Source organism: Natrix helvetica (genome assembly GCF_964273705.1).
Source record: "Natrix helvetica genome assembly, chromosome: 1".
Taxonomy (NCBI): Eukaryota; Metazoa; Chordata; class Lepidosauria; order Squamata; family Natricidae; genus Natrix; species Natrix helvetica.
Window position 1 is genome coordinate 184,187,320 of NC_138548.1, and position 16,664 is coordinate 184,203,983.

General features: G+C 40.4%; 1 protein-coding gene across 4 annotated transcripts in view; it reads left to right on the plus strand.

Moving 5' to 3' along the window:
- Window positions 1-16,664, plus strand: part of ADAM23 (ADAM metallopeptidase domain 23) — a 93,587-nt gene that overhangs the window by 4,191 nt on the left and 72,732 nt on the right. For all 4 annotated transcript variants that reach the window (XM_081939880.1, XM_081939881.1, XM_081939883.1 and 1 more), the window contains exon 3: window positions 12,568-12,644. In XM_081939880.1, the coding sequence (XP_081796006.1) occupies window positions 12,568-12,644 (77 nt within the window). The remainder of the gene's footprint in view (window positions 1-12,567; window positions 12,645-16,664) is intronic.

A 16,664-nucleotide genomic window follows, 5' to 3' on the forward strand; every position in this document is an offset into this window, starting at 1 on the left:
TTCCTTTGAACTATGGAGGTTTGCCATTAATTTATCACACTGCTCTTACATTTATGTTCATAGGTATAAAGCATTTATCCAAAATAAGAAAATACAGGTATTTTGTTAGCTAAAAGTTTCCACCTCTTATGAAATATGATGATTTTGTACAGGATATATGAAGTAGCATAGATAATTAATAAAATACTGTAACTAAGTGCTTAGTTTTGTGGGAAAGTTATTCAGACAAGGTATAATTCATTTCTGGAATTAAACAGTCACTGTTTCTCATGTTCCTTGGCATAGACTTAGTAGCTATATTAGTGCAATTGCAGCAATTCTAGTTATGATCTTTGCTGTTACTATTCTGAAAAAAATAAGGATTATTGTAGATAGCAGTGCTCATTTCCCAAGTTCTGTGACCTTCCTCTACCCATCAAGGGAGGGAGCCAGCTCTTTCAAGTGCTTTTCTGTATTTCAGTAATTAATTACTGCACTGAGAATATAATTGTTACTAATTCTGCCTGCATTAAGAATATAATAGTATCTAGCTTTGCCAACGCAGCTAAAGCGTTTGAAGTAATTGTTATACCTTTTTATAGCAAGTATTCCAAATGTTAATCCTTATATAGCCAAAAAAGCATTATCCATATAGAAGAAAAGTACTTGCACAAGTTTAAAGATTTTACATTAATGATTTAGGAGAAAAATTGGGTGAGGGAAGAGCAATTCAGTGAGGATTGATCATGAAAACTAACATAAATATAAAAAAGAAGAAAAAAGGCATATCCAGGAAAGATCCCTGACTGGCTGAAAAGGAAGACATAATACTGCAATATTTTGCTGCATTTTCCATGTTTTAACTTCATAGTCCCGCTATATAGAAACCTTATGAAATTGTCTTGGGAAAGTTAACTAGAATAATCTAGCTCACAACATAGTTAATATTATCTGGAGTGTAGTTTTCAATATGGCATCTGACAAGCAGAATATATGATTAATACAATTGTTAAATTAATTATCAGTGCATGCCAAGACTTCTGTACATGGAAAGAAGATAATATGATTAGCTAAATTCTAAGTGCTTTTAGTCAAGGTAGGATAACAGGAATGATCAGTTGAGCCCAATGAATGATTCAGCAGAAAGTGTTTGACAGAGTTAAGCAACTCTACATTAGTGTCAGATGAAAGTTTTCTGCTAATGAAAGTTTTCTGCACTATTCTGGAGGAGAGTTGCCTCTAGGTGGGATGGATGGATGGATTTTTTTCTCTCCCTCTCCCTCCCTCCATTCCTTCCTTCCTTTCTTGTTTGTATCTCTCCCACTTTCTTTCTTTCTCTCTTCCCTCTCTCCTTCCTTCCTTCTTTCTATCTCTCTTTCTTCTTTCTTTCTTTCTTTCTTTCTTTCTCTCTTTCTCTTTCTTTCTTTCTCTCTTTCTTTCTAAATCACTCTAAGGTTTGATGAAAGCAGTCACAAGTTTAGGGTGAAATAGGTTTTTCTCCAAAACCAAAACCAGGGTTTCAACAAAAACCTCTAGGTCAGCATCAAGCTCAGGTTTTGACATTTATCCAGAGCCCACCAGCTTCAAAAGTTCGAGACAGACCAGGTCTCTCCAGCTTAGATTTCCCAAACAGCCCTGGCAATCAGGAAACCATGGGTGTGTGCCACCTCTGAACCTTCAGCCACCCTTGATACTACAAGAGGATTTATTGATGCTCAACTATCATGGGCTTTGGGAGAGTGGCCACCACAAGGGGTGGAAGGCAAGCAAGGCTAGGAGGCATCAGAAAGGAATGAGTGATTTCTATGAGGATTCTTGGTCATCCAGGATGTCCCAAAGATCCTTTTTTTTCCAAGAAGAGGCTGGACTTTCTGCTTTTTCTTCAAAGACTTTCACTTCTTCTCCAAGAAGCTTCTTCAGCTCCTTCAGAAGCTTCCTCAGAGCTGAAGAAGCTTCCTGGAAGAGAAGCAAAACATCTTCAAAGAAAAATCAGAAAGTCCAGTTGCCTCTTGGAGGAGGAAAAGCACCTTTGGGAGAAACGGATGAGGGCACCCAGTCCTAGACTGCGCCCCTCGTGTCTGGGCATCCATCCCAAGGAAGGACTCAACCCAGCTTCAAAATGCTCATGCCCCACCGCCAGCCAATCTGCAAAAGCACGGAGGCGGGCAGGGGGGGACGTGCATCAAGACCAATCACGCCCAGGTTCCCCAACATAGTGTCCGGGCATGGGGGGGGGGGTAGGTGGGGGGATAAAAGTTGCAGGTATGGCATGGCCCCTCCCCCGCAAAAAAGTGTGCCCACTTTGGCATTGGGCGGTTTCTTCAACCCTTGGCTGTGCTGCGCTTTTGCAAAACAAGCCTGCCCTCAACCAAAAAGCGGGTGGGTGGGCAGCCGCCATTGCTACTCATGTTGTTGCTGAGCTCCTGAAGAGCCATGCTCATGCTGGTGATCCAGAGGGCAGGGGGAAGAATTTTCTCTTCTGCCTTATGACCTCCACTCCTCCTCCTTTACCCAAAGCAAGATGCAGCTAGCGGAGAAAACCCCGTAGTGGCCCAGGGCCAAAGTGCCCTATTTTAAAGTTGAGTCCCTTTTCTGTGCCAAGCGGGAAGGGAGTCTAAGCAAAGGAGGAGGTGGAGAGCCAGGCAGAGGAAGGGGGAAATCCTAGTGAGGGCTGCCTTCCTGCAACTATAAGCCAGGTTGATCAGGGCGGCATGCTGCTGTTCCTTGTGCCGTGCTTTGCAGCCACCAGAGCCCCACATGGACCTCTTGTGGGGTGTTGGGCAACCTGGTTCTGGGAATCCCCCCCAAAAAAGACCGACCACACATTGCTCCGGTTCTTGCGGCTTTTGGGGGGGGGGTTATTTTACAAAACACCTCTCCAGACGACCTTGAAAACCTGCAAGGTTGCTTTGGGAGGGGGAGAGATGGGCAGCATCATTCACCCCAAAGAGGTCTATGCAGGGCTCTGGCATCTGCAAAGCATGGCACGAGGGACAGAAGTCCCTGAACCCAGCAGAGCAATGCAGTTCCAGCAGCCCTCGCTAGGGTTTCCCCCTTCCTCTGCCCAGCTCTCCACCTCCTCCTTTGCTTAGGCTCCCCACTGGCTCTGAGGCTGCAGGCACCCAGGGATGGGAGGGGGGAAATTCTGACCATCTGACCCTCCCCAAAGCAACCTCACAAGTTTTCAAGATCCTCTGGAGGCATTTTTTAAAAAGAAAACCTCAAAAAAGCCGCAAGATCTGGAGAGATGGTGGGCAGTCTTTTTTTTGGGGGGGGGGAAATCCCCAGAACCAGGTTGCCCAGCACCCTGAAGAGGTCCGTGCAGGGCTTTGGCGGCTGCAAAGTGTGGCACAAGGGGGCAGAAGCCCCCAAACCCAGCAGGGAGCCTAAGCAAAGGAGGAGGCAGAGAGCTGGGTGGAGGAAGGGGGAAACTACTGCTCCTACTGGAGCTGCATTGCCCTGCTGGGTTCGGAGACTTCTGCCCCTCGTGCTGTGCTTTGCAGCCGCTGGAGCCATGCCTGCACAGACCTCTTTGGGAATCTGGGCAACCTAGTTCTGGGGGAGAGAGATTCCCAGAACCAGGTTGCTCAGCACCCCAAAGAGGTCATGCAGGGCTCCGGCAGCTGCAAAGCACGACACGAGGGGCAGAAGTCTCCGAACCCAGCGGGGCAATGCAGCTCCAGTAGGAGCAGTAGTTTCCCCCTTCCTCCACCCAGCTCTCTGCCTCCTCCTTTGCTTAGGCTCCCCACTGGCTCTGAGGTTGCAGGCGCCCAGGCATGGGGGAGGAATGCTGCCCATCTGCCCTGCCTCCCAAAGCAACCTCACAAGTTTTCAAGATCCTCTGGAGAGGCATTTTTTAAAAGAAAACCCTGAAAAAGCCGCAAGATCCAGAGAGATGGTCAGACGGTCTTTTTTTGGGGGGGGGGGAATCCCCAGAACCAGGTTGTCTAGCGCCCTGAAGAGGTCCACGCGGGGCTCCAGCAGCTGCAAAGTTTGGCATGAGGGGCAGAAGTTCCCAAACTCAGCAATGCAGCTCCAACAGTAGCAGCAGCATGCCGCCCTGATCAACCTACCTTATGGCACCCTCTGCAGCCCATTCTGCGTGGAGTCAAGTTGGTGGCAGGCAGCCCTCACTAGGGTTTTCCCCTTCTTCCGCCCAGTTCTCCGCCTCCTCCTTTGCTTAGGCTCTCTGCTGGGTTCGGGGGCTTCTGCCCCTTGTGCCGCACTTTGCAAGCATGGTGAGGCGGGGAAAGAGAGAGATCGAGCGGCGACCGGGTGGATGGGGGGAGTGAGCGGGGGTGGGGGAAGGCCAGGGGAGGGAGCGTTCTGGTACGGTGCCACCAGATGAACAGGTCCTGAAAGGCACGCTAAATTTGACGAATGAGTATGCGCATACCGGACCGGACTGGCAGAAACCCACCCTTGGTATGTATGTATGTATGTATGTATGTATGTATGTATGTATGTATGTATGTAAAGAGGGAAGTGATGGAATACTAAATGTCAGGTAGAATAGGCCATTTACAGCCTATGAATTAATCTTACAGGGCTAGTCTGGAGATGTGATTAATACACTGGGATAGAAACTGGGACATAATGAATTCTAGTCCCACTTTAGTCACAAAACTAGCTAGGAGACAGAAAGGCCAAAGAGAACATTTTGCACCAAATGAGATGTATCAACATTTTCTATCCTTTTCTAACAATAACATCTAAGTTTGACATATAGTAATACATATAGTAATCAATGCTGGAAATGTCATGAAACAGAAGGAATGTTATATCATATGTGATGGACATATAAAAAAAATCCCCAAAATGATGAGAAGACATACATAGTGTAATGCAGAAAATCTTGTAATTTAAATTTGAAATGAAACTTTTCTTACTAGGTGTTTATGGAGATTCTCAGTCATCCAGGTCATGGTTATCCCAAAGGTGCTTTTTTCAAGAGGCAACTGGATTTCCTTGTTTTTCTTTTAAGACATTTTGCTTCTCAGCCAAGAAGCTTCCTCAGCTCTGACTGGATGATGGGGAATGGAAGGATTTATATTCCTTGCAGACAGCTGGTCATTTGCATTCTTTTAGAAAGTCATTGAGGCCACCCGGAAGTTTATCTGTGTCCTCAGGGTCACCTGAGTAGTGCAAATAGGTGTGGAGCCTTCTTGGAACTGCTGAAAGAACTGTGTTATAGACTGGAGATAGATGATGTTGTATCCCTCCCCCGCTGTTGAGAGAGGGCTATTCAATTTTAACATAGATGGCCTCTTTGACCCCTCTTTCAACCAGGTCCTCTCTGTCCAAAATGCTGTTTTCCAAAGAGTGGCTTTTGTCTTTTAAATGCAGATAGACTGCTGAATCTTGTCCTGATGGGTTTGTCCTTTTTTGAAGTGGTTGTTTTGTTTCCCCAATGTACAGATCTGCACATTTCTCATATGTGTATTGCATATACCATGTTTTTTTGAGAACCTCTTCTGTAGGTGTGACCTGCTTTGTGGGAGTGGCTTGCAAACCATGTGACTGAGTGGGAGTAGCTTGGAGTCATGTGACTGGGTGGGAGTGGCCAACTTGTAAAATGTGGTGAAACTCACTTAACAACCCTCTTGCTTAGCAACCAAAATGTTGGCTCAGAAACTCTGGCATTTGAAGCATGCAAGTCTTAAAGTCTTAAAGCTGTCAAGTTACAAGACCCTTGCAACTCTAACCCTTTAGAAAAAAAACCCCAGGGGTGTTCAAACCTGACAGCTTTAAGACTTGTGGACTTCAATTCCCAGAATTCCTCCTCCAGTCATGTTGGCTCAGGAACTCTGGCATTGAAGTGTGCAAGTCTTAAAGCTGTCAAGTTACAAGACCCTTGCACCCCTAACCCTTTACAAAAAAAACCCAGGGATGTTCAAACTTGACAGATTTAAGACTTTAAGACTCTTAGTCTTAGGCGGGGCGATTGGTGAGCCAGCCAATCAGTGAGCGGTGGGCGGGCAAGTGTGGTGCGGACGGGCAGGTGGAGGGAGCTGGAACCAGTTCTAAACGGCATGGTAGATTTGTGGAACCTCTTCTATAGAAGAGGTTAGAACTGGCAGGAACCCACCCCTGGTTTAAAGTGTGCACATGTGCTGTGTTAGCTGAAGATCCTCCTGAGCCTTTCAGATATTCCTGCAATGTATAGAATGACAGCATTGCTTCATTTATTGTTTTCTTCTTTGCCTATTATGGAGGAGTTCCTGCTGGGTCTTTTGGGGGATTTGATGAAGGCCCACTAGGGATAGTCACAGGTTCCGAGGGCTTCCTTGATGTGTTTTAGTTCTTTCCCTTTCGTATTTGTATTGTGCAGTCTAGGAAGGCTAGGCAATGAATTTGATGTATCTGTTCACAGAGTTGATATGTTTGGTGAATGCTTCCAATTCCGGTATTTTGATTTTGACCTAAGTATTGTTCACATAATACCAATGAGTGGGTAAAATTCCTGTGAAGTAGTTTAGGGCTTTGGTTTCTATCTCTTCCATGTATGTGAACCCATGGCACAGCCATATTTTTCACCAAACATATCACTTCTGTGGACAGATACATCAAATTCACATGGGAAGATGTTAAGGAAAATAATCCAGCCTTCCTGGACTGTGCAGTACACATTAAGGAAGAGAGAAACCTTAACATTGAAGTTTACAAAAAAACAACAACCCACACACAGATCAATATTTACAATTTGATTCTTACCACCCACTGGAGCACAAAATGGAAGTTATCAGAACCGTACACTAGTGAGATGAAGGCCTGCCTATCAGCAAAGATGGGAAAGAAAAAGAACTAAAACACATGAAGGAAGCCTTCAGAACATGTGGCTATCCCATGTGGGCCTTCATCAAATCCCAAAAAAAGACCCAGCAAGAGCTCCTCCATAACAAACAAAGAAAAGAACAACAAATGAAGCAATTCCATACATTGCAGGAATATCTGAAAAGCTCAGGAGGATCTTCAGCCACACAACATACATGCACACTTTAAACCCAAGGAGCTTGTCCACCCCAAGGATAAAACACCAAGACACAAAATTGATCTATGTGGTTATATGCAGTACATATATGAGAAATGTGCAGATCTGTACATTAGGGAAACAAAACAACTACTTCAAAAAAGCATGGCACAACATTGGGGAACATACCTGTCAGGACTAGATTCAGCAGTCCATCTGCATTTAAAAAACAAAGGCCACTCTTTTGAAGACAGCAAAGTTCTCAGTTTGGACAGAGAAGACTGCTGGTTTGAAAGAGGAATCAAAGAGTGCATCTATGTCAAAATTGAACAGGCCTCTCTTAACAGGAGGAGAGGGATACGTCATCATCTATCTCCAGTCTACAACACAATCCTTTCATCAGTTCCAAGAAGGCTCCACACCCATTTGCACTATTCAGGTGACTCTGAGAACAGGTAGGCTCAACGACTTTCTAAAAGAATGCAAATGACCAGCTGTTTGCAAGGAAGATAAATCCTTCCATTCAGTCAAGAGCGGAAGAAGCTTCTTGGATGAGAAGATAAATGTCTTCAAAGAAAAACTAGAAAGTCCAGTTGGCTCTTGAAAAAAGCACATTTGGGATTTTCTTACTAGGCATAATCTCAGAAAAAAATAACAAGAAACACAAGTAAATGAGATATGTGAGAACAATTTTTGCTCAATATTGGAAGAAAGTATGATTTAGACAATATCTGATTGGAATTTAGATTTGGAAAATATGCAGCAGTGGCAAAACTAACAGTATGTAAATGCAAATTCAACTAAATTTAAGAAATAATGTTTCCCATATACGTATCATGTAGTATGCAAATATATTAATTTATTGTACACCTTCTAAGATAGCCTAAATATTCACAAATATTGCAACTTACCAGATGTATAAAACTATTGGGAGTTAGAAACCCAATGAGCTGTAGTTATTCTTTTAAAATATTATTATATACAATTTTGGATGAAAAAGCCAAATAGTTTCATGCTTGTAATATTGACAATCATTAACATTGATTGAATATTTGTCTCTTTTCTAGTTTCAATATGCTAAACTATCTAAATAATAGAATGTGAATAATTGTCAAATATATTGTATAAGCATCAGTGTATTGAAACAAGTATTAAAATTTATGACACCATAACAAAAAAGAAAAAAGATGTTCTATCCCTAAAAATATTCCTTGATTTTTTAAAAGGCATTCATGAATAAACTGCTGGAAATTAACTAATAATTTAGACCGAGGCTATTTAAGTTGGCAGACCCACTAACCCTCCTGATAGGTTTAGTTGTTTTCTTTATTTATAAACAAGACCCAGTTTTGTGTAATGATCCTCTCCTATAAACTGAGTTGTGTAATGACATGGGAATAGATGTTAATACTCATCAATATTAGTTCCAGATCACCTACCTATGCATACAATTTGTGTTTGTGTGTCTCTGTATGTGGGTTTTCAAATAAAATTAAAGCTTTACTGATACATTACTTTATTGTAATGCTTATAAATATTTTCAGACATTACAAAAATGTTTTCTTTAGAAAAATCTTCAGTTTGGGTTGCCACAATATAAAAAAAGATGTTGAGACTCTAGAAAGAGTGCAGAGAAGAGCAATCAAGATGATGCTAAAATACCGTATAGTCTAAAATATATGGAGAACGGTTACAGGAATTGGATATATCTAGTCTAATGAAAAAATGGGCTGGGGGGGACGGGACATGATTCTATTGTTCCAGTATTGAGGGGCTGCCACAAAGAAGAGGGGGTTAACTTGTTCTCCAAAGCATCTGAAGACAGGACAAGAAGCAATGGATGGAAACTAATCAAGGAGAGAAGCAACTTAGAACTAAGGAGAAATTTCCTAACAGAACAATAAACCACTGAAATGGCTTGCCTCCGAAGTTGTGGGTGCTCCATCACTGGAGGCTTTTAAGAAGAGATTGGACAGCTACTTGTCTGGAATGATACAGGGTCTCCTGATTGAGCAAGGGGTTGAACCAGAAGACTCCCAAGGTCCCTTCCAACTCCCTTCCAACTCTGTTATTCTGTTATAATCTACTACATTTATACAAAAACTACAAACTGACATATTCTTGCTAAGGACTCACAGCTGAAAAATGATTGTTTGCAAGTTGATTTTCGACATGGGGTCCATTTCAGCTCCATAATTTTGATAATGTACTCTGTTATTAATTTAAAAAAATATTTTTAAATGGTGAGTATTTTACCATGTAGAACTATTTCTGCAAGTTGCACCATATAGTTTCAATGTACCAAACTTGACTAAACCTATGCATATACAAACTACTTTGTTAGTCTCAGAAGGAATACATTTTTTAGTTTCTGTCTCTGTAATATAAACTGGTTTAGCACTTTGTGGATATTTTCAGATATTAAGGATTAACTGGAGAGCATTTTCAAATGAGTTTTTAAAGAAGCTGCCATAAATATTTATGCTGAACTCTGGGATTGCACTGAAGGGAGGTGATTTAACTTTTTTCTTTGCATGAAGGTACTGACAAAAATGGGTTCCCATCGCAGCAGAGAAAAGGTTCTGTTAGAATCAACAGAAACTTTTATTTGGTGTGACTAACTTTGATTGAGGAAAGTTTTCTTAGCAGCTATGATGAAGGGGCGGGTTAAACGTTCCTTATACCTTTTGATTGCAATATTTGTTTAGATTCTAGGTAATAACAGCTACTGCTCATGATAATTGAATGTCCTGCCTAGCTATGTCCATTTGGGGAGAGAATAAGTCGTTGTATTTTTAATGTGGCAAAATTATAATCCTGTAATCCTGAGCCTGATGTCATTGCTAAAGCTGTTGCTTCCTATCTGCCAAATGTTTACTCTTCCTCAAGAGGCATGGTGAAGTTGGCATTTGCTCTGTGGTTTGAGCTCTAGCACTGTTTGTTGGGGTAAGCTTCTGACACTTGCCTCAACTTCTGCCCACCTAGCAATTCGAAAGCATGTTCTATGAGAGTAGTTAAATAGGTTCGGTGGGGAGGAGGACAACAAACTAGTACTTTGTGCAGGTGGTCAGATTCCTGTTGGCTCTGAACCTTCCCAATTGTGACACCTATTTGCAAGGCAGTTCTGGTGGAGAGGGGGGGACACTGCTAAAAGAGCCGCTTGTCTTTCACTCTGGTGCGAAGTTAGCTTGCTCTCCTGTGGCGCACCTTAGGAAACATGCAAACATGTACCACAACAGAGCTAGTTAATTGCCTGCCAAACTACTACTCTACATTAACATTGTAGTCTCCTGGCTATTGAAACAACACCATACACTAATAATACTCTTCCTCACGTATTCAACTCTTTGTGGAGTCCTTGTTGCTTCCTGAGCTTGGATGTTTGCTTGCAGATGTTGCACCACCAGACTAAGGCAACATCTTCAGTGATTAGATAACAAAATAGCACTGAAGCTGTTACCTAGTCTGGTAACGAAACACCTGCAAGTAAATAACCAAGCTATCTATGACTCCATAGGACTCAACCCTGAGCTATATATATTCTCTTCTATTGATTCAACTTTTTGCTGCTATCTAATGGTTATTGTCAGGGGTGGGATTCACTTACCTTCTGTACTGGTTTGCAAATATGAGTGCACATGCCTCATCTGCACATGTGCAGTGCTTGCGCATTACGTCGGGGTGGATAGGCGGAGCCTCCAGCACCCGCTGCTACCGGTTCTTGCGAACAGGAGAAAACCGGCTGAATACTACCTCTGCATATTGTAGTCCTACTTAAGCATTTGTGCAAATGCAGTGAATGGTGAACCAGAAATTGCTTCCTGAGCTGCTACTTACGTATATCTGCCTGGGGCATTTTGGGGGAAGTCTGCCTGGTCCCCAAGAAACTGCCTCTTAACACTTGGGGGAGGGGAGTATTCTTTAACTAAAGGAGCATTGCTGTTCCCCCTTCATCATTTCTGAATTACTTCAAGTAATAAGATGCTTCTGAGAAATGTGAAACTGCCAGGTAGTTGATTATATAGCAAGCATATTAATCTTGTGTTACAACTGTTTTAACAGATTAAGAATTCATTTTGAGCCCAGATTCAATTGAAAATGCTACTACGTAGCTTGAAAGCAAGTTAGCTAAAATATATTTTTCCCCACTATCAAACTATTGATAGGCCCATCTCTCATTCTGCCAGTTTTTGAAGTGCTTCTGGTGGGAACAAAAAGTTATTTTTAACAGCAGCATTGAGATGTAAAAATCTTATCCTTCAGAGGTTTGTTTGATTCTTTTTCTTGATACTTTCCTAGCAAAATCATTTATAATTAAGTAGCTCTTTCATCTAAAATTAATCTGCTAGCTCTAGTGCTCGTAAATTTTGTTTTAGGTATGATTTTTATGGGTAGGGGTTTGGATGTTGTGATTTTTATAGGTTTTTATTTTACTTTCATTGTATGTTGAACAGACTGAAAACATGTATTGTATATCATTAGCAGAAACACCAGTCACAAAAGCTGGAATAGCTAGAAGTGTAAAACTCTAGAAAATTGTAGAAAACAGTAAAACTGTTAAAAATGTCCAGCTATGTAAACATTCAGAAGTAACCAAACTGCAGACCTGCTCTTTCATGGAGAATAACCCCATCTGTATTAATACTGATACCATTTTAAATCCTAAATATTTCTGGATAAATATAAATTTTGTCCTGCTTGAATTAAAACTAAGTTTATTTCCAGACTGTCATGGCCACCAGCATTTCTTCAGCATATCTAGTATAACCTGGGGTAACAAGATATTTTTGAGTATTATTAATGTATTGATATCTTACCCCAAACCAGCAGCTTTATGGATGTTAAATAGAAATGGGGAAGGATCTGAATTCTTTACATGGAAGTGGGAAAGAACTTAAATTCTTTAGAACACCCATAGACTTGAGCTCTTTTCCTTCCTCATGGTAGGAGTGGAACTACTGCAAAATTGTGCCTCTGGCTCTTACACAATCTACTAGAATACCATGATCAGTGGAGCCAAAAGCTGTGAGAGTTGAATAAATCTAATAGTAGAGGAAAACTCCCATTCTCCAGGTGACATTGTAGGACATCTACCAGAGTGAACAATGCTGATTCCGTCTCATGCTTGAGCCTGAATCAAGTCAGAAAAGAATTCAGATAATCTTTTTCATTTAAGATAATATAAAGCTCAGCCACCACTAAAATTTTTTTGACTTCTTCAAGAAAGGTCACTCCACTGCCCTTTTTAAGGCCAACAACAACACACTCTCACTTCAGAGGAGAAGTAACTATATCTGAAATCTAGTCACCCATGACCCTCCCCCCACACCCGTTAGTGTACAAAGAAGCTAGGAAAATCATGGATGCAGCTCATGGATGGTGGTAATTATATTATAGAGAATGCAATCCATTTTTTGAGTTTCTACAAGCTCAACACAAAATCCCAAGCTTTGCAAGATGCACGTGTACACAAGATGTGTACATATTATTTGTACTTAGCTGAATAAGATCAAAATCAGACAAATTTATATGGACAATTAGATAAAACAGTAAAAGTTTTTCTAATGCATATTTTTTTCTCCATTTCTGCCCTCACATTCTTCTCTTCTTTTTTTCAGGCTGTGCATCTAGCTCAGGCAAGTTTCCAGATTGAAGCTTTCAGTTCTATGTTTATTCTTGACCTCTCACTGAACAGGTAAGTGTATATCTAGGGTTATCAGTTATTTTGTTCAGTATAACAGATCTTTTAATTAAAATAAATATTTTAATGAAAGAAAAGTTCATTAAAATATACTCTAATTTCCTGGAAAGTGTTGCCAAACTGTAAAGATACAATCAGGGCTCTCATCTGATTATTAACAAGGTTGTTAGCAGGGGTGTTCTCCTATGCAAATAACACAGTTGGATGATGTCGCCATTATAAATGGTACACAGAGGTGACCCAAAACATTACAGAATCTTACTGGAGCCTTATTGGAATTGTGACTAAAATGTATACCAACATTTTTGAGCAAAATAGAAGACTGAGTAATGTTAAAAAAAAACCTCTTAATGAAGGAACAAACTGGATTTAGACCAAAGCGCTCCACAATAGATAATTGTTTTATTTTATATCACTTTACAACAAAACAATGAACTAATGGCAAGAAACTGTTTACCACTTTTATAGATCTCAATGTAGGTTTTGGTTTTATGAACAGAAATATTTTATGGAAGAAATTAGCCAAAGTAAATATGGAAGATTCTTATTCTTGGTTACTCTTGGTTAAGGCCCTCAATTCAAAAACTCATTTTGAAATTTCTACGGGTGTTAGAGGCTCTCTAAGAGTATAACTGCGTCTAAGGATGCTAGACAGAATTGTTTCCTATCCCCAATGCTTTTTAGCCTCTATGTCAATGACGTTCCAGGTTTCCGATATGCTTCAGACACTTGTATGCCAAAGATCCATGATTAATAAATGTATATAGTACTAATGCCTCACTCTGAAACAGGCCTGTTGAAAAAGCTAAATACCTACTGTTTTCTTAATTCTTTAAACATCAATACAATCAAATAAAATGTGATGATATTTATCAAACAAAGTATGAAATTTAACTGGGAAGCCTATTGATCAAGTGATTTTTTAAAAACTTGTTTAGGAGTCATTTTTACCAACACAAGGTTATGGGTAAATCATTTTAAAAGAAGCTCAACAAAGATCAAGGAAAGTACTAAAAATTTGTATACATTATTTAATTACAATTACCCAGGTACCTTGACCCCATACTCAAAAAAGTATTCAGGGCAAATGTAGCCCCAGTGCTGACTTATTGTGCTCAATGAAAGTGTCTTACAAAAGCTTCCTCACTTGAACAAGTTCAGACCCCTATTTAAGGAAACATATTTGGAACTGATAAGAACACATCAGCCCCAGTGGTCAGAGCAGAAGCCAGTGTCCATTCCATACACAGCCTATCAATAATTAAAGCATTCACATACTGGCAAAAGATCCATTCAATCGACCCTGATAGGTTACCCAAAATATGCTTAGAAAAACAATTAAGTATGGCTCGGCCCAATTCCTGGGTAAGATGACTTACCAAAGTTATTGCTATACAGTGTTTGCTCTCAACTAACTCTTAAGCGAATCAAATTTTTAAATTTCTCAGTTTTCATTGTCCAAAGTGACACCGAGTTATTGGCAAAAAATAAATCTTTAAATTGGTTTGCTAAGAACAAAACTATTTTTCAATTTGAAAAATACCTGTCAGTGAGTTTGATGCAGTTCTTAAGTAAGAAGGGCTATTCTAGAACAAGATCTGAATTTTTGGATTCCACGGCCAAATTAGATACTTCCAGCAACTGCCATATCATGACTTGTAGATATTGCTCATATTTTGTCTGACTGTCAACTGTATGTATGCCCTACTTAGACTAAGATAATTAACATCCCTGCTTGAAAGAACAGCCTATTGGGATCTGAATTGAAAATTGCCCTATTTCCTCCTGGGCTCTGATGTATACATGGTGAGCAGAACTGCTAAATTTATAGTTAAGGCAGTTGAGAACCTGTTACATCAAACAGATTGGGGTGTCTGGTAAAGGTGATGAATTTATCTAGAGGTTGATTCTTTGCATTTACCACATATGTATTTTATTACTGTATTTTCTTTTATGTATTTGCTATAGAATTAGATCAAGTATTTTATTTTTATTTTATCTTCTTTGATATGGTCATAAGACTAATCAATAAATGATTACTGTAGCCATACTCAATTGCTGCTTGAGTGCTGTAATTGGTGGGGAAGGGCAGCAAAGTCAATCACTCTGGATTTTTTCTCAATAGGAACTTGTCTTATAGGATTCATTGATCCTATAAGGATTTTGCATCTGAGGATGACTTTCCTTCTACATAAATTGAAATGCCAAATGCAGCTTAGGCTAAATTTGATTTGCTTCTGTTATCTACTCTCATTCCCAAGCCCTTTCCTGAGAGGGAAATGTTACCTCCCAGCCAGGATGAACCCCAGATTAACACCTTTGAAAACTCCACCAGGACTTCCTAATATTTAATACAGCTCACCTACACCTTGTACTGGATCTGTGGCCCTCACAGGGTGAGGGAGAAGCCCAGTTGTATCACTTGATACAACCATTTAGTTGCTTAATATCAGGGGTAAAATCAACTTACCTTCATTACCGGTTTGCAAATATGAGCACACGTGCTACCTCTGTGCATGTGCAGAGCATAAAAAATGGGACATGATGACGCCCGGGCAGGTGGGCAGAGCCTCCCGCTGCCACCACTACTTGTTTGCCTGAACCAGATAGAACCAGCTGAATTGCACCAATGCTTAATATCTGATTACCTACGTACAGGCTTATCCTTATTAGGCAGTTTAACTCTTTCAAAAACATGGGAAATACATTTTAAGGAGTTATACAGCAAAACTGATGCTACCAGTCATTTACCAGCTAAACGTGATAAAGAGGGAAGTGGGCTCTGTATTAATAGCTGTGTTCATGGCTATTATCCAGCTTGGACAAATTCTTAAAGATTGGATTGTTGCAATCACAGTGCCTCTGCATAAGAATTGCACTGAAGACTATCCTTAAAATTATAGATCAATAAGCGTGTTCAGCACCATCACAAGGTTTATGCCAGGAACTTGCAATAGAAGCTTTGTGACCAGCTGGAGCAGGAAATGTTCTGGATAGAAGAGCAAACTGATTTCAAAGAAGGTTGATCAGTTATTGCATATACACTTGCAGAATCTGACAGAAAAATGTTCAGTCTGTAACCTCTCTTTATGCATCATTTATTGATTTATGCTTTGACTCCAACTTGGGTGATGTTCTTTGGAAGAAATTGAAAACTTCCTCTATAGATAGGAGGCTTTTATATTGCTAGCCTTCCAAGTTGGCAGGAAGGTGCTTCTCTACCTTTCTTAATGTTGATGGTGCTGTGATCATCTGGAGCATACCCATTGGTCTTAGGACAGCATGCCTAGCACTTGCCCAACAATGAGCAAGAGCACTACACTGAATTATTCTAAAACCAAAATTGAGGTGTTTGCCAGAAGACCAAAGAACTATTCCCAAACAGTATTAAAGTTCATTGTAATAAGCATGAGATTTCATGCCTCAAGCAGATGAAGGGCACATGGCAGCTCTGTTGCTCTGAGTACCCAAAAGAGCTCAGCTCAGAGATGAAAGGGAGTTGCATTCTAGCAACCCTTAGGTAATTTCAAGCTGATTCTTTGTCCCAGATCATTTATGGACAATTTTCTTGGACAAATTTTCTAGCTTTGCCTCCATGGAATGAGTCCAAATTCTCCAGGGTGTCGTTTTAGGTGCCTTGTTGTATTTCTAATGAATCTCTATGCCTTGAATCAGGTGTAATGAAGGTAGAGGTATCTAATGGCATGGTCCTGAATATGCTTTGATTGATTTTGTATTGTATTGTATTTCTCATTATATTATTTCCTTATCTTTTATTGTTCTCTGGTCTTTGGCAGTAATAACATTGAAGTTCAAGTTGAATTGGGACAATTATGCAAATGTTTAAAAGTATGCTATTTTAAGCTCTTTGTCATTTCTAAAATTGTTGCTTTGTTATGGAAACCATTAAAGAGGCCACTAGTTGCCAGCCTATGTATTGAATTATGGGCTTTAATGTTTTATAAATTTTCTTGAGCAGTGCAAAAAAGAAATGTACGATATAAATGCTATTTA